Source organism: Cygnus atratus, chromosome 4 (genome assembly GCF_013377495.2).
Source record: "Cygnus atratus isolate AKBS03 ecotype Queensland, Australia chromosome 4, CAtr_DNAZoo_HiC_assembly, whole genome shotgun sequence".
Taxonomy (NCBI): Eukaryota; Metazoa; Chordata; class Aves; order Anseriformes; family Anatidae; genus Cygnus; species Cygnus atratus.
Genome location: NC_066365.1, coordinates 67,621,303 through 67,639,804, shown reverse-complemented (window position 1 = coordinate 67,639,804; position 18,502 = coordinate 67,621,303). Strand labels below are relative to the sequence as shown.

The following is an 18,502-nucleotide window of genomic DNA, read 5'->3' as shown; positions in this document are numbered from 1 at the left end:
AGGATCTCAAAGTAGGACTGCTACCACTGTTTCAGTTCAAGTCACTTGCACATTATAGAATAATCTTTATACACAGAATCATCCTACTTGTAACCCACCATGGACCCAGGACTTATCTAAGTAACACACACAGTGGCTGATTCTGATTGACCATCTTTTTGCTATTTCTCACAGAGTAGGTATGGCAACCAAATCTTGAAGATAGTCTCCTCATGTGGCATGTTACAGCTCTGCAATGTGTGAGTGACTGACCTGCTTAACCAAGTAGCTGTAATGATTTACCTACACAGGACCTTTGCCTTAGCCTTGTTGCTGGCACAGCTTCACGTGAAACATTCCTTAGAACAAAAGGGTCAGCAATAGTATTGCAGAAAATTTCAACCCAGGTGGCTAATCTTTACCAACAGAATGAACTGGTCTTGAAAGGCAAAGTGATAATAACCTTTACTGGAGATTTTACTGGAGTATGTACTCAGAGACAAGCTGCTTAAGAAAGCCTATTCTATTCAGAATACAGAAACGCATTCCTGTGGTGCAGAACTACTTTTCCTGTCTTAAAAACTAGTGTATGAGTGAACCTTAGTTCCAAGCAATACACATAGATCTCAGAAAAAGGTCTGAATACTTGTCACTGAACAGGAGGGAATTTAAAAAAAAACACCTCACAGGTATCCTGTTTCGATTTTTAATGACTAAATGTAACAAAACCAAGAAACAATGAATGACAATTGTACATATACATTCAGTAACTTCCGATGTGTTAGTCTGTAAGTTCTGTGAATGGACCTCAGTACTTTTTTCCTCCTTATTCCTCCTCCCCCTCTCACATTAAAGATTTATATACAATGCAGCTCTGAACCACTGCTCAAGTCAATAGAAATATTTTAATTACCTTCAGTAGGAAGGTCATTAAGTTAAACACGGAAATAAAAAACTTCTCTGACCTCTGTTTTAATGTCCCGTACCTCTGTGCTTGCTTTCATTTATCAGAATACCTTAACTGATTATAAGATTAGTATTTTTTTCCACTATCAGGAATGTTCTGAAAGTTCACACGTGTTTCCTTTTGAAATGACTACTTATTTCAAAGACTGTTACTTGATTCGTGCGTATGATTTACATGATCCAAGATGTGCAACTTAAATGTATAATGTAATCATTTAATTTAATAGTGCAAATACAAAATTAAGTGGACCAAATAAGAAGTTTTCTTACAGGACAACCCTCTTCAATCCTTAGTATTTCAGAAAGACTGCCTTGTGAATCCTGTTCAGAAAGAAAACCCACCATTATTTGTTTTGTGTTCATAGATGGATCCCACGAAGGAGAACAGATGTTTATAATTCATTGTGTTGAAGACCTTGAGAGATTCTGCTGGATAAGTCTTGCAAGTGCTTCTTTACCTAGCAGGAAAACAAAACATATAAAACAAATTTTAATAAGACCATGAATAATGATGAAAAAGTAAATAAATTAATATCATGTATTCAGAGTTTGTTATCAGTATTTGTGATGACTCAGCTTTCAGGAAGGGCTGAGACTAGGGAGTTTTCAGGCATTTTAGAATTAGGTCTATAAAAACAATCGTGTGTATCTTGTAATAAACATGGAGCACAGGTGTGCCTTAACCTCCCACTCTTAAAGCCGTTCATATTGCATGAAAAATCAGCACTGGATAATTGGCATTCCCTCTACTACTGAGTTAAATTTTCACCACGTATGTATGCTGGATTTATACATACCTTATATCCAAGCTCTTTTGTTTTTTCTTCCAGCATGGCATATTTCTCTCTATTTCTGTTCAGATGTTCCTTATCTCCAGTTCCCTCTACGTGTTTCAGTTTCTCGTGTGAAATCTCTAGTTGTTTCTGGTAGTGATGGTGTTTCTCGATTTTTGCTTCAAAGTGTTTCAGCTCCTCCTAAGACAACAAACACAAACAGCTTCACAGTATTTTCTTTCCACGGCTCCCTCTTCCCTTTCTTTTATTGCAAGACATCCCTAAATACTATTCTACTGAACTTGGCACTGAAAGTTTTTCAGCTCTCTGCTTCTTAAGAATGTCTGGACAATACATTATCATCACCACCCAGACATCCAGTTTTGAAGGAAGATGTTGAAAACAACTTGCTGCAGAGACCTCAGTTGGAGACTGCTGATGTCTCTAAGGTGCTAGGAGATGACAGCAGTGAATATCAAATAAAAGCTTACGTACTCTTACTGTTGGAATAGAGTTTTTCTTTTTGCTGCGGCAGATATGAAGGCAAAATTTACCTCTTATGCTACTGTAAAATTCTGACAAAAACATCTCACTGAGGCTGCAGACTTCAGCAGGCTTTCCTCTGACACTTGTAAAAGCAGGGCCAGTGAAATTAGTGTAATTAAAACATAGTCGCTTCTTTTGTAGCCCAAGAGAACTGGGCATTGGGCTACACGTGAGTAAGTAAGATGACACTTCCATTTTGCTGATTATAATGGAACCATATATATGACTAGTTTCATATATTTCAAACATTATGATAAAAGATTTTTTTATTTGGTGTCTAAAGAGCAACATAGAAGTGACTGCATTAAGAGTAACACAGAGCATTTCTTTAAGTGGGAAAATAGCTTTCCATAGGAGATCTTACTACTTACCCGAAAAGATTCAAGTTCTTTCTCAGTGAAATTGGCTGATTTTGCCATGTCCCACAAATCAATCACCCTTGGTTCTTCAAATTCTAAACAAACACATACCACCAAATGAAAATTCAGACAATGTCCTTATGCCCACCTCCTATGAATGATGAGTGTTCTTTTGCACACACATACAAAAGGATACACTAAACACTGCATTAGCAACATGGATGAAAAGGGAGAAAAATCCAAGCACTTAATTTAAAACTATAGCGTTATAGCAAGTATTTTTTAAAAACCAAAAAAAACCCAAACTCTAGGAACTGAATAATGCTGTTGTTTGCCCTGCATGTTGTCGCATTTGCCCTCCTGGTACAGAAGGCATAATATCCCTTCCCATGTGGGCATGGAATACAGAACTACGCTCTTTGCAGGTTGTTGCTCTCCTTGTATTAGGCTTTTGGTGTCAGCTTGTAAACAGAACAGCCTGGCTCTATCTTTTCAGCTCTTTGTAGCAACACCATGTACTGTCACACTGAATAAATCATTGCTTTCCCACTGATTTTTTAAAAAATGAAATTGATACCAAATAAACATAAAAAATACTGTATCATACCACTGGTTGCATCGTATCCCTGGTGACTGACTTTTCGCAAACGCTCAAATCCCTGATTGATGCTTCTTAGCTTGTCTTTGAGCTCTCTGTGTTTGTTGTGCAAGATTTCCTCTTTCACCAGGTTCTCTTCAGATGGGTTGATGACATTTTTGTGGATATCTGTTGAAAGAGAAAAGTGTTATTGATTGTGGGTCAAATCCTGATAGGTCTAAAGCCCTAGAAATCCCTCAAATCTGGGGAGAATAAAACATGATCAGCATCTAAGCTGAGTATAATAAAGCATTGACACTAGACTCTGAGAAGCAATAACTCCATTTGCAGGTTAATATTATAATCAATGCTCCTCAGTGCTCCAGAGGGTGCTTTTACAGAAATGCCTTTTACCTCTTATGACCACCAGTCCCAGTTTTAGTAAGGGAATGTTCTTATTTTCCTAGGCTAGCAACATCCCAAGAAAATGGGATAGATATGGCTGATACGTCCCATGCCCTTCCCCCAGGCATTTCTTGAGCCAGTCGGGACATCCAATGTTGAAATGACTTCCAGCACCTTCAGCTCTACAATGAGAATGTCAGGCTGCCTGTGAGCTTTAGAAAACTTTGGCTCTAACAAAATTTTTGCTTGGATAAGTACAGCAAACTGGATTCAGCTCCTCAATGCTTTAACATGTGGCTCAGTGCCAAAGATATATATCCTCTTGGGCTCCCACTAGTGAGATAAAAATGCATATTCTGTAGATTTAGGACAACATTTTGCAGCAGCGTACCTATGCTTATTGCACAATTTCTAGTAAACTACAACAGCCATCACTGGTAGTCTGATGATACCATCCCTGCTTGAAACAGAGGCAAGAATCAGAAAACTGAAATGGCAACACTTTCATTAGCTTGCAAGATTTTTGGCAGCTAATGCAGAACTAAACCCAGCAAGTATCTGGGAATGTCAGCATCTGCAAAGCAGTTCTGGCAGAAATGTCAGACTTAAGGAGTTTCAAAGAAACTTGGAAACAATGGAGGCAATGGTCAGAGAAAGAGTTGTACTGATCTCAAAACATCAGACAAATGTTCAGACACCTTCTGTTCTGCTCACGGTCTCTAGCAGAATATTGTATTCATGAATCTTTTCTTTGTGGTGCTTAAACTCTCGCCAAAGCTTATCCAATTCCTCGTCAGAGAACTTCCCAGAGGTCTTGGCCTGAAAGAAACACGAACTCATTATATTTCCCAGGCCAAATGCTCTGACATGCACTCATCTATCAAAACATCACACTTCCCACGACATTTAGAAAATTATTAAGCCCATCTTTTCTGTAAGATCTTTTGTTTTGAACCCCTTTGTATTAGTATGAGGGCAGGAGATTCAGACATGATGGGGACTTAGTGGCTTTAATCATATCCCAAGGAAGTTTGCTTCAGACCTAAAAAGCCAGACTTGCTATGGACTACCCAGTGAAAAGCCTCTGTCATTTCTATTCTGTGGAAAACAGTTTGATCAATAAATAAGGGCCGCGGAGATACATATGCAACCATAAGGGAACTGTTTGAATGAGGGCTGCAGCATGATATTAAGCACAGTCTTAACTCAAGAAATCTTACTCTACTGGCAAGTGAAGATTTTATCACTACCATGCTCTGCAGTGATTTGTTTCTCACAGGACTACTTTTTAGCAAAGAGGGAAGCACTGGTCAGACAGCTGGAGGACCACACACAATTCTGGTGACATACTTCCTGCAATGTATGACCAAAAAGTGAACATTTTTGATACTTATGCAATCCCAACTCTTTTTTTTTGCTTAGGGAATACTTCTAAGTGATGCACTTTACTGTTCCCCAGAGCATATGACATCATGTTCCTTGCCAGAGCTGCATGTAGTTACAGTAACATTTTAAAACCCAGCAAATCTCTTTCTCTGCTTTGCTACAACCACACTACGCAAGTCTAAGAATTCTTTGCTTTAGCTACTTGTTTCTAAAAACTGCATTATCTCATTTTTGTAAATTACTTTGCCAGTCTTAACTGCCCAAACAGATCATACACTTTCTATTTTTTATGCATGAATGCAAATCCTGGAACGTTTCATTTGAATACCACGTTGGTTAAGTCCTTATTTAACACCCCCCAAACACCTTTCTAAAAATTCCATCAATAAGTTATATTTTAAATGTATAATTTTTAAAAAAGCCCAGAGAGAACAAGAAGAAAAACAGGAAAAAAAAAAAAAAAAACAACAAAGAGAAATCATGAATTTAGTGAAATTTGAGGAAGAATTCTGTTCATCTTTAATGGAGCCAGGGGTGCAGAGGGGCAGATGCAGATCTCTGCTCTCTGGGGACAGCGACAGGATCCAAGGGAACAGCATGGAGCTGAGACAGGGGAGGGTCAGGCTGGGTGTTAGGGAAAGGTTCTGCCCTGAGAGGGTGGTCGGGCACTGGGACAGGCTCCCCAGGGCAGTGGTCGTAACACCAAGCTGCTGGAGTTCAGGAAGTGTATGGACAACACTCTCAGACATGGCTGAATTTTTAGGTAGTCCTATGTGGAGCCAGCAGTTGGACTTGAGGATCCTAGTAGGTCCCTTCCAACTCAGGATGATTCTATGATCTTATCCTCCACGACTGCTGTGGGTGTTTTCTTTGGCAAAGAGCACCTGCCACACCTAGTGACCTGGATGCAGGTGGGATGCCCTTAGTGCACAATGATCTGAGCTACAGAGCACAGCAGCTTGGCCGGTACTTAAAAAACAGAGCAGTAAAGCTATCCAGTTCCAAATATGATGGCACTCAGAAGAGAAGAAACACAGATTTTCTACGTGACAATTCCTGGAAATTTTACCCACCTTGCTCCATAATTTTTCCAGTCTTGGGTCATCCAGTGTATCACTTTCTGTACCGTCTTTAATGTAGTTGGTATCGACTAGTTGAGAGTCCTTCTTTCCATTCATTCCATACTTTGTCATAATGACTGCATGGGGAATAGAAGATACATTAAAACCAGCGATGGATGTATGGAAGATGAGAGGCTGGCTGCTACATCCTTAACTTCCAGAGCTGGATTTTGCAGCTTACAGCGGAGAGGCTAACGGTTTAAGACACAAACGCCCCAGGATTAATGACTTCTTCTGAAAACACCAGGAGCAAAGGAAGCTGTTAGCCACCTGCAGTTCCCTACTGACCTCCAAAGAACTGCTGCACGCTCAGCATCTTGAAAGACAACCTAGTATTTAATGGTTCAAACACTTACACAGGTGTCTAACCATATATATATTTGATGCAAAGATTAAACCTTTTCTGCAAAGATGTACCTTACCATTTAAATTGCGTCTAAGCTTGGCTTCTTTCTCTCCGTCTTCATCTAGCCCTTCAGCCTTCAGTTTTTTCCAGCTTAGCTCATCCTTTTCTTGTATTTTTAGATCACTGTGCAACTCTGCCAGTTTCACAGCAGAGAGTTGAAGCTAAGGAGAACAGAGGAAGGTTTGTATTCAGTTATATGGAGTCATCTCTTGCTGCAAAGTTACCTTAGAAGCTGGTACAGCACACGTAGCCGGTATAGCACAGCATTTGTTTCTTTTACCCTAATGCTACGCATCCGAGTACACAGGTCTGAAGGTATGAGCCACAGCATTCATCCATCTCTTGCCTGTGAACAGGGCTATGCCCTCTGCATATTAATGTTAACAGACTGTGATAATGTAGCCTTCTCTCTCAGCTCTTCAGCTACCTTGACAACAGTGAAATTGTGCAGGGGTTAAAAAGTTGCATCTTTCTTGCAAGTTCCTTCAAGTAATATTTAAATGGGATTTTCCCCCTCTTTTAAGGGGACTGCCTTCTGAAAACAACCCTATTGTAAAAATGCCCAGTACCAATAACAAGGAATATGAAAGAAAAAAAAATTAACCTGTTGTTCCCCTTTCTTAGCTTTGTTTAGATTTAAATTTGAGTCAGAGAATTAAATCCATTCTGTTTCACTAATTCACAAAATGCAGTTATGACCAAACATCTCAAATAATGTGCCATTGCCACCACACAAGCTTTCTTGTGGTCCACTTTCTAACCTCACAGTTTGATTGAGTTGGTAAATTTTGTCAGTACGGTTTTGTAGACTAGTAGGACACTGAGGATGGCCTTACAGGTCACAGAACCACTTTATCTCAATTTTTACTAGAAACAAAGCACACAGTTTACCCAGATCACTTCTCACATGGCTTATGCACATTAAAACCATAGAAAACCTGGAGACATTCCCTTCCAACATAACAGAAGAAAAAGAGCAGATACTGAAGGAAAAAAAAGAAAAAAAAAAAGATTTAAATGTATGATAGGTCAGCCTGAAATTTTGTGAAATACGCAGAGAAAACAGGAACAAAGACTATGACTAATATGCAGTTGGCTAACCGGCACTGCTGTAAAATGAGCCAAAATGTTCAAATTCGGCACTTCAGTTATTCACTTAAAAACAAAGAAATGACACAAATCATATTAAAGTTTAAGAACTTCTTGCATGTGTGTTGATAATGTGAAGGTGGGGTGAAGAAAAGACCGGAGAAGAGTGGTAATCAAAAACGTGCTAGCAGCATGACTGCCAATGGCGTTCTGGCTGAGCTCTCCCACTTGTTCTACCTCAGGTCCCTGAGCAGCCAGCTCCTGGGAGCTTGGATCCAGCTCTGAACCAGCCAGGCTCATCTGTCCTAGGATAAATGTATTTACTAGTTTTTTTTGTTTTGTTTTTTGTTTTTTCCATTAAAATCAAATTGAAGAATAAAAAAATTCTAATTTTCTGTGAGAATCCAGGATTTTTAATAAACACAGATTCACAACTCGGTATTATTTTTCGACATCAGAAACTGATGTTTAAACTGATGCTACTGAAAAGACAGCCATTCAACTGGCTGTTAGCAGGTTATTTGAAAATAATTCGGAAAAATGTCATAAACGTGTTACTGCACTACATTTCTTTTGACAGGAATTTAGGAACCTATGCATGTTATTGTTTCTGGTTTCAGTTTAGTCCGTTCTAGTACATTCAGCGTCACAAGACAACTTAATTATTGCAATTTTTAAACCAAGTTTTTCTCTGTATCTTGCACTTAGCTTACTAAAATAACTTACCAAGATTTAGAGTGGTTAGAATCACAGATAAATATAAAATTTATAGAACATACTAAAACTTCTGAACCCTCTACTACTAAAGCCTCTCTATACTCTAATTTACCGTCTACTTTTCGAGAACTGTTTGATAAAAGCTAAGCACTTGGCAGAAACCACTTTAGTTATTATTTTTTATGTGCTAAAAACAAACAAGCAAATAAACAACCCTAAACTTTAGTCAGGTACTCATTTGCTTTTCTGGAGCAGGCTGACCTGGACAGCCAGAGCGTCAGTGCTGCAGTGGTCACAAGTAACACTGCTTTGCTCAGCAGAGTTGTGTCCTGATGTTCTGGGAGGAAAAGTGAGTAAAAAGGTTGCTATTAATTGTAAAGGAAATGACTAATCATCTCACTAGTTCTGTATTCTAATGTCAGCAGTCAACTAGTGTGGACTTAATATGTTCTGTTTTTTGACTAACCCTTATGAGATGCCAAACACAGCCCGACAAGGAATACCCTGCCTCCAATCCAGTAACTTAGGCTAGGGAATACCCATCCAGGATTAATTCCTTTGCTTGAAAGAACTGAGCTCTTACCAGCCACTACCCTTTTCTGCATGCTCTACAATAGTGAGGGCAGGAATACGAGTGTAACTAAATACTTTTTTTTTTTTAGCTCAGAGTGAAAGAAACTCTAGTACTAAACAGTCACAGTTAAGGCTCTCACCTGAGAACAATGATATCCATTTGCTGGTCCACCTGCATGTGATTTGGTGTAAACGAAATATAGGTGATATAAGCAGCTAGGTGAAAGGTTTCTACCCTCCAGTGAGCTCCCGTCCTGTGCAAAGCAGGGACAAATGCCACTACCTTCAAACAGGGCAGAGTGAGCACATCATGGCCATTAAAAAAGGTAATGCATTCGAGGTGCAGGTGTAGGGGTCATCTGAGATCCTCCCTGGTACCTGAGGGACTTCACTCTCCATTTTTCACTTGCTGGCATGACCCTGGATATAATGATGGGCTGACACGCTTCTATAACACAGATATGCACATCAGAAAAGAGAAACGAGACACCTGAGAGAAAACCGCGGGGTCGGTTTTGGGACGGGGCGCTGCGGCTCCTGCTCCGAGGTACCCACCAGAGGCAGTCAGGCCTAAAACCCGGGCACGAGGCACAGCACCCCGAGGTCTGACCCCACGCCGAGGGTCCGGCTAAGCACGGCCGAATTTTTTCCGGGAGGCCCCGGGTTTTCTCCTCCGGCCGAATCGCCCCGCACCAGCCGCCGCGGCCGGCCCCGGCCCCCGCCATCCCTCCCCTCGCACCGCCGCGGGCCCCACTCACCCGCTGCGCCTTCTCCCAGACCTGGTTCAGCCTCACCACACGGAACTCCCCGGTCTCCCGCCGCTTGGCCCCGGCGGCGGCGGTCAGCCCCTCGTTGGCCTCCCGGGAGTATTTGCTGGCCCGGGAGCTAGCAGCGAGCAGGAACGCGGCGACCAAAACTACCAGCGCCCGCAGAGCCGCCATGTCGCGCAGCGCGGGGAACTACAACTCCCGAAATGCCGGGCGGCCGCTGAGGGGTGGCCTCCGCCGCTGGGGGGTGGACGTTTACGTCGGAAAAAGGGGCTGGAAACTCACTTTTGTGGTTTTTTATTTTCCATGTAGTAGTTTTAGAGAGCTCTTTCCTTTGTCCAGTTCGTACGGTGGCCGTGTTGTCCTTCCCTCAGCGAGGTGTCATTATCAGCTGTGTGAGGCGAAGGGGACAATGGCAGGTCTATGCACTGCACATTTCCTTGAACAAAGTTTTCTGCTATTAGCGCAGTATTCAAGAGTGTACAGAAAAAAGAATAGGCCGCTCAAGAAGTGTGGAAGCCAAGAACAGCGACAGCTCCTGAATATCCCCGTGAGGGGGAAGGACTTGGTCCTCCCTTGGAGGTGATAGTAGAGGGCAGCCCTGACTAGCACAGCCCTTTGGCTTTGATGGTGTGGGGAGAAGGAGCACAGTGGGAAACATAATAATGAGTAGATTGTTTTTTTAGCAAAGGGGATCAACTATGAGAACAGCCCCCAGGTTGGTGGTGCTTACTGAGGGCAACTCTGGGGCAGGAGTGCCCGTTGTATGGTACTTGCCTCCCATCACAGCGCTTCCTATGCACAGCAAGCAACCAAGAGGTGTAGAAGGCCACTGAACATTTTTGGAGGGGATTAAGTCTGGCAAAGTATGTAATGATGGGAAGATGACCAATAATTAATACAGAATGGGTATAAATCCTTCCCTGGTTATTAAAAAATCCACTAAAATTGAACATTGCTAATGATGGAAGCTCAGGGCATGTGCACTGAGATGCAGGACACACTTCATGTGGGTGTTTTTGAGGGGAAGGTGGTGAAGAAAGCTTTTTCTTCTCTTGTCTTTTTTTGATAAATCCTCTGCACACTGCAAAGCTTACGTATTATAGGGTCTTTGGTATAGCTGGACATTTCTGTATTGAGTTTTGTTTAGAATGGTGCTAGAGCCTGGCTGGTGGTGGAAGCAAAGCTTCACTTCATTAAGCGGACCTCGTGTGTGACCTTGAGCAAAGCAAAGCATAGCGCTGTAGTACTGTCAACACCAAGCCTTCATGCATTATAAATCAGTACTGTGAAAACAAATAGATTGCGTGAACTATAATGAGATTTCTGAGAACGATGCCCCGAGGAGGACTTTTACTGGACTTATTTTTGCCTCATAAGCAATATAAATCATCTTTCTTCTCTTCCACATTTTCTTAAGTTAATTCTCAGTTATATGGACCTAGAAGCTGTTGCTGTAAAACTGAATTGCAGAAGCAGGCAAAAGTATCACAGGCTTGCCTCATTTATAAAATGAAGAATATGTTGGTTTTTTGAATATTGTAGTATGTTAGTGAAATGATGGTGGGGAAAACACGCCCATTAGATTTATCCAAATGTTCTAGGCTGCTCCACATTAGTTTTAGGTTCTAGAGCTTGTTTTAGTCTCATTATTACAGCATATCTACGTATTGTTGAGTCATTTTGGAACAGATGGTTTCATATTGTCTCTCATTTGAAGTATTGATTGAATTTGCAGTCTCTCTGCAAATAAATTAGACCCCAATGCTATATAAACTTTTACAGATTCCCACTGTTTTTCTTGTATTAAGCTTAGCTGTGGGTAGCTTTGTGCATTTGTTTGCTTGAAGTTTTGAACTACAATGGGAAAAATTTTAGAAATAAGGAGTAAGGAGTGCAGCACTGTTATTTTGCTTATGATAGCCTGTAAGGGCACTGGACAGTCAGATACAACATCTGTGTAAATTGAGTATTCAGTACCACCACTTTGTATTGTTGTGTATGTGTTGGCCCAAGTGCTTCACTCCCACAAGTAAAAAGCCAAAATGATTCCACTGACTTCTGTTTAGAGACTTGGGATTTATGTTGGTATAGATAAGGCCAAACTCATCACAGATTGCACCTTAGGGTAAATAAAAAATGCAGTGGGAGGTAATGGAAAATCAGCTCTATTATAGTTTCCCTTTCATGTGCACTTCGGGTTAAATTCTCCCTTCATTTTTCCCTTGCATAATAGAAAAGCAGCTCAGCTGAATCCCTGGGACTGTGCCAAAACTGATATAAGCAGTGGAAGTGTTAAGCCTATTGTCTAGGAGTCTATTGATTGCATTGTCCCAAAGGACCATTTCTGAGTTGACAGACCATAGCTTTTTTTATTATTATTTGTTCATTATCCTTATTTAAAAAACAAAAACAAAACAATAACAAAACATGATGTAGACCACACTCAGAAGTCCTTCTTCTGCCCTCTGTTCACTTGAAAAACAAAATTAGAGAAATTTGGAATGAGGATGACACTGCAAAGCAGTAGAAAGATCAGAGAAAGTCTTGGTTAAAAGAAAGTCTTATGGCACTTATGGAACAGTTCAGAGCTCCTGGTAGAATAACAGAGAGGAGGGCTTTTAAGCCTTATGTTCAGAGGCTTGAAGGTGATCTAAATTGCATTCTTCTGAGTACAGTGTTGGGGGAGATCTTTACCTTTAAGATTCAGTTTAAGAGCTGGGTCTGTTGGTCCTGGTTTCAGTTTTACCAAAATCAGTTTACCACTGAATTTGCCCATTCACATGTTCTGTATACATCTAAAAATATAAATAAATAAAATAAAAACTGCCTGGCATTTCAAATACTCTGTTGCTGAACTCAGGGAAAAAAAAAATACAAAAAACTGTTGTGGCATTTCTCATCTCCATCTTCTATTCAGTCTGCTGGCCTGCATGCTGAGCCTAGCAAGCTAAGATGCAGAGAAGGTAGGGTAAGTGTGGTGGGTTTGCAAAGGTGCTGCTGACTTTTTCCAAATACGCCTTTCCTCAGCCTTCCCAGGACCCTGTTGAGGGTGTACTGAAGAACATGGGAAAGTGTCTGGGAACATTTTGCAAACGTTAACCTTAGCCAAAAGTCTGCCCCAGCTGGAAAACAACATGCCTTTTCCTCTTTCCTCTGGAAGACCACAGATATTTCAGTGTGGTAACGTGGGCCCTACAACAAGTTTTTAGACTTCTTTTTCATTGCCACACTCCTACCCAAGTTACATTTTAGCAAAAAACCAGTACTGTTGCATACTTTTTTTCCACCCACGTAAGATTGATGTGAAATATAAAAGCTTGTTTTATGACTGTCAGTCCTCTCTGTAATGAATGATTTTCTTATTCTTGAGAGTTAATAAAATTCTACCAAATGCATTGCTTCTTCCCAACCACAACCCTCATCACATGCATGGCAAAACAGTTCTTCTGGCAGTGGGCTTGCCTTTTCTACCTTTCATTTTTTCAACCCTGGTCCTTTCTACCTTTGCCAAAAGCAGCACTCTGTATGGTTCATTCTCCTGTAACAAATGCACTTCGACCCCTCAGTTCTCCAAAATCTAGCCCAAATCTTAACTTTGCCAATATCCAGGACAATGGGAGACTTACCTCTCCCAGAGTTCTTCTATGTTGTTGTCCCACTGCATTTAATCTTTCAAAGCCCACTCTGATCAGTAATAAATATAACTCTATTTGGAGAAAGTCCTCATTCTCCAAAACTTAAGGTGTTTGTCCATCCTGCTAGAACATAAACCAAGACAGATATATCTATATTAAAACAACAACAACAAAAAACACAGCATGTGTTGAACTACCTTCCTCATTCTAGTTGTCTGTGCAGCCAGCAATAAACATTTTTTATGACTCCACTTCTAGAAGTGTTAGCCTAACCATAACAACAGTACACACAAATAGACCAAAGTTGTATTTTCCATTTTTTTAAAGGTTAGTATCTCTTCTAAGCCATATTTCTCACTCTTCTTCTCCAGACATCACAACTTAAGAGTTTTAAGGTTGTAGTATACACTGAAGACCAGTTTGTAGCTGAAAACTCTGAAAAACAATGTTTTCACAATTTCATTGTCATTCTAAGTTTCTGAGGTATGCAGCATCCATAAACTTAAATACATAGTTCTAATTTCCCAAACCCATTGTTCCTAGTCTGAGCTCAAATTATGATTTATTATTCTATTAGATTTTTAAAGTAATTACTAGCTCTTATTATCACTCCCTCTCCTTTGTTTCTGAGGGTTAGAAGATCCAGCAATAAAGTGACTTCTACTTTTCTAATTCTCTTTGTTCCTACTCCTGTCTTTAAACCTAACCCTCATTGTAGACATAAACACAACCCCAGGCTAAACATATCCATCATCCCTCCTCAGTGATCTTTAGTTTTTCAAGTATGCATCATACACCAGTGAAATTTCACTAGGGAAGTTTAATTTCCCAATGTATAATATATACTACAATGAAAGTCCTAGCTTGCAAACCTCTATCTATTGAAAAGTAATTCCATCAGAATATTTTATCATCGATACTCTAGTCTGTGCTCTTGTGATCTGAGTAACTTGAATTCAACTAACTTGCTGCTTCTTACTTCTCTATACTTAAAAACATGGAAAGGTCTTACACGGATTTAACAGAACCTTAAACATAATCTCAGGATCTCTATAAAGACCAAAAAATGAATGTAGCTTTAGTGTCTGCAGACCCAGACATCATCATTTATCATAATTTTTCCTGTGCAACGTGCTCTAGGTGATCCTGCTTGGCAGGGGTGTTGGACTAGATGATCTTCAAAGGCCCCTTCTAACCTTGGCCATTCTGTGTTTCTGTGATCACTTTTGTAAGAGGGCAGTATCTGACATATCTATTAATATCATGAACTCTTATTTTCCTAGGTGCCTATCCAGTCACTAGTACAAGCCTAAGCCTGAGCTAGGCTTAGTCTGTAACAGTTATAAAACTGATTTAATTACTTTAGTATCATATACCCTTGTCTCTGCGGAGAAGACTCATCAGTGCACTGGGCAACAAATTATGTCCTACTGCTCCTCTTTAACCTAACTCCTTTAACACCTCCTTTCTTGTATCTGTCTTGGTAAAAAGGGCATGTACACTTGTCTTTCACTTCTAATTTAAATGATCTTAGGAAATTCGTATATAGGAAAGGCAAATAATTTTGTAATTATATTATTAAGTGGTTGAGTCACCATCCCTGGAGGTCTTTAAAAGACGTTTAGATGTAGAGCTTAGTGATATGGTTTAGTGGAGGACTTGTTAGTGTTAGGTCAGAGGTTGGACTAAGTGATCTTGGAGGTCTCTTTCAACCTAGGTGATTCAGTGATTCTGTGATTTTTTTTTTTGAGGCCATTCTCCTTTTTAGTAAAAATAGAAACTGCCTTTTGACAGACCTTTTATCTTCTTTGAGCTAATATAATAAATAGATCCTTTGTGTCTATATAAATTTGACAAGTGTGTCCAAACTGTAAAAGCAATGATAATTGGCTCTTGTCTATATGTATATCTATATAGTTTTAGTCCCGTTCAGAAAGATGCTCTACAAAAGTCAATGAAAGATTTGGGGATGACAAGCAATTGTGAATCCTACATTTCTTGACTAAGAATAGTTATCAGGCCTTTATTATATCTGTGCTATAAATGCTCTTGTCCTCATTTACAAGAAGGTTAATCTAGATGTCCAACACTGTTTAGTGGTTTAGTATATTAACCACATCATAACAGGTATCTTGGACAGATGCTCAACTAACTTTTTGTTCCTACCCATTTGGAAGAGAAACAATAGTGTTACACATTTCTAGAGAATGTAGTACCAACCTAGAAAAATAAGGTCAGGTAATGTCTAATTCAAAAGTTTACCCAGTTATAGATTTCTATACAGTTGTTCTCACCTATGAAATCTAGCATTTTATACTACTTAGGCAGCTTTTGAGTAGTCTGCTTTATATCTGTAGTAACTTCACAGTTCCCTGATTATTAAATATTACAGAATAAAAATATAAGAATATATGAATGGGTCTCCAAATAGTTAAGCTTACCTGTAGCTTCATCTGTGATACCATAGTACCTTTACACATACCAAGGTAAGTTCTGGTGTATTGGGGTATTACAGTGGGTAATAATACAGTTTTGGTGGTAACCACTGTAGATCTCACCCCCCTGAGCATCTTGAATTTTTCTCTTGGTTTTGTGTGTTAATTAATAGAGTTTAGCCAAGGCCTGATATAACTAAAGATCCATCCAAATGTAAAAATCAGCTGTTATTCTGCAGGAGAGTGTACGTGCTCTTTAAATGACTAGATTCAGTCCCAGAGCAGTGTCAGAAATGTGATAGAAGGGTAAAACTGGCTCAAAAGCATTTGTCTATCCTATTCTAATGATGGCTGCAAACCAAAGATCCCCACGGTACACATCACAGCAGTTAGCTACAGACTGATCTTGTGAAGAAAACCACAAGTGTACCTTAATACCACTGCAGTCTTGCTGGCTCTGCTTGGCTCTGCAGGATTTTATTTGTATTTAGGATTAGGTCTTAACAGTTTAAAAGCTTTTTGGCCATATAAAGAACCAGGTCTATGCTGGTAAAACACACTTGAGTTAATATTGGGTTTTAATAGCACAAGAACCTTTCAAATCAAGATGGCTTTGGAGTTTCCCGATTGTCTTTGTTCAGTGACACAAAACAACGTCTATGTCTGGTGTTTGCTTCTCAGTATAGATCTGCAAGCACAGAGGGATCCTATTTCTTGTTTTACTTTCTTTTAGTAACAGAAGAGAGAGCATCTTTCTGGATCTTACACGTGCTTTTTCACAGAGATGTAGAGTTCCTTATATACTCGTTTGCTTTACATTAAAGAGCACTTATTCAGGTTTGCTTTAGGTTTTACAGGGCTGGAAAACCTAAATCATATCTGGACTAACTGAGCTGAAATCTCTCATTGAAGATACAATCCTGTTTGTCAAGGGATTAAGCCTATTCCTTCACTGGGTTCTGTTCTGTAAGTCTCTGACTTATGGAAGATTCTGTAAGAATATATATTCTAGTAAGATTCAGCTTCTAGACATAAATTTTGACTACTTCAGCCAGGCTACCAGTAGCTGGATTCTTTTGATGTTCCCTTCAGGAGTCTGCAACAGCTCACAGTGATAGGACGTCACAGCTGTCTGAAATGCATTCATTCCACAGAAGGCCTGAAGGCTTACAGCTGTACCTGTAAGAGCGTTGTAAACCTTCCTTCTCTTTGTAAACTCCATTTGATGAGCAGCCCTCATCACAGCATCTGTCTCTCTGATTCTCTGCATGGGTGACTCTCAACTCCCTGTCTAAGCAAACCCAGATAATGTGTCCTTTTCCAGTCTCTGACGTTTTGGGTCTGCTTTGTTCCAAGTCTGAATCATAGGAAAACTGTTGTAGCATGGATGAAGCTTTTTTTTTTTTTTCACTTGATCCATTTAAGTTAAATAAAGCTATGCAACTGTTTTCTTTTTCTGAAACAACTTCTTTATTTTCCTTGGATTTAATTCTGTACATTCAAGCAGGAAGTTAAACAATGTCAACCTGAAGAAAATGAATCCTCTAACATGCAGAAAAAATAGACAGGGGAAATGGTTGTTATTACATTAACATCTTACCTATGTCTTTCGTGGAATTACTGGAACATCAAGGAGAATTAACCAGCTTGAAATTTATTTTTAAATGTGCTTTCTGATAAAGTGTATCATTTCTCCCATGCATTTAATTTTAGTGATAGAAGAAAACAAGTGTTGGGATAATGTGATTGTAAAACATCTCTCTGGAGTAGTTAATTCTTTTATGTGTTAACAGTTTTCTATCACTATAATCTTGTTGAAATTGCTTCCTTAGCTAAACTGTTTAGGGCTGTTGCTAAAGATGAACGTATCAAAACCAGGTTATGAATTCTGCCCTTCTAGAAGAGATCATTCTGTCTGAATCAAGTGAACCTCGAGTTGTTTTGGGAAGAAATCTACTACTTATTGGCATTCTTAGCTGTTTGTGTTAGTCCTCCTTACTACAGCTCTAGATGACTTCAGGCTGCTGTGGTGGATTCAACTTTCCTTTTTATCCAATTCCCAATGAATGCTTTTAGGGGCTCTTTCTTCATGATGCTGAGGTGATAATATGGGTCTTATAGTTGGAATCTTGGCTTGTTTTAATGAGTGGGAGTTTAGGGACTGAATAAGCTTGAGATCTGGAGTGAGAGACATTTTCTCAAGCACTCATATCAGAATCCTGGAAACCCTCATTGTTTCGTGATCCTTTTGGTACCACCATGGACTTTACTATTCTGTTGTGTGACTGCTTCAATTTTTAATATTAAGTATATAGGTAAGTTTTTTAAATAGAGATTGTACTGTAAATTATTAGTATAAAATAAACAATAAGTGCACAAAAACCCACCCCACAATCAAACTAATTGCTGACAGGTGTCTCACCTGCCAGTGAAATGCAGCTGCTCTCTGAGATGGAGCCTGTCAGTGCAACTCATGTTTTGGTGTAGTTCAATAGAAAATGCAAGAACAGTTTAATGAAAGAGAACATGGAATAACAGAAAGGATTCTGAAAAATGCCAAGTGTCATGTCCTTGAATACCAAGTGCTGCATTATTCTCTCATAAAACTATAACAAATAATTGACTGGAACTCTGTTCCTCCTGAATGATCCTTTGGGGAATTCAGCAGTGCAGAATAGAAACAAACCTGACAGATGTGCTCCTTTACCTCAGGTTTCTGTCAGAGCAACTGTATCTTTTTTATTGGGAACTTAGTCAAGGGCTCC

At 39.7% G+C, this 18,502-nt stretch overlaps 1 protein-coding gene across 1 annotated transcript; it reads right to left on the bottom strand.

Moving 5' to 3' along the window:
* Positions 1 to 671: 671 nt before the first annotated feature.
* Positions 672 to 9,890, bottom strand: LRPAP1 (LDL receptor related protein associated protein 1). Its single transcript, XM_035547405.2, has 8 exons — positions 9,656 to 9,890; positions 6,535 to 6,679; positions 6,065 to 6,189; positions 4,304 to 4,424; positions 3,231 to 3,389; positions 2,636 to 2,718; positions 1,743 to 1,919; positions 672 to 1,403 (listed from the first exon to the last, which is right to left on the bottom strand). Exons 1-8 carry the CDS (start codon positions 9,836 to 9,838, stop codon positions 1,338 to 1,340), a joined length of 1,059 nt encoding a protein of 352 aa, XP_035403298.1. The 5' UTR covers positions 9,839 to 9,890; the 3' UTR covers positions 672 to 1,337.
* Positions 9,891 to 18,502: the final 8,612 nt, after the last annotated feature.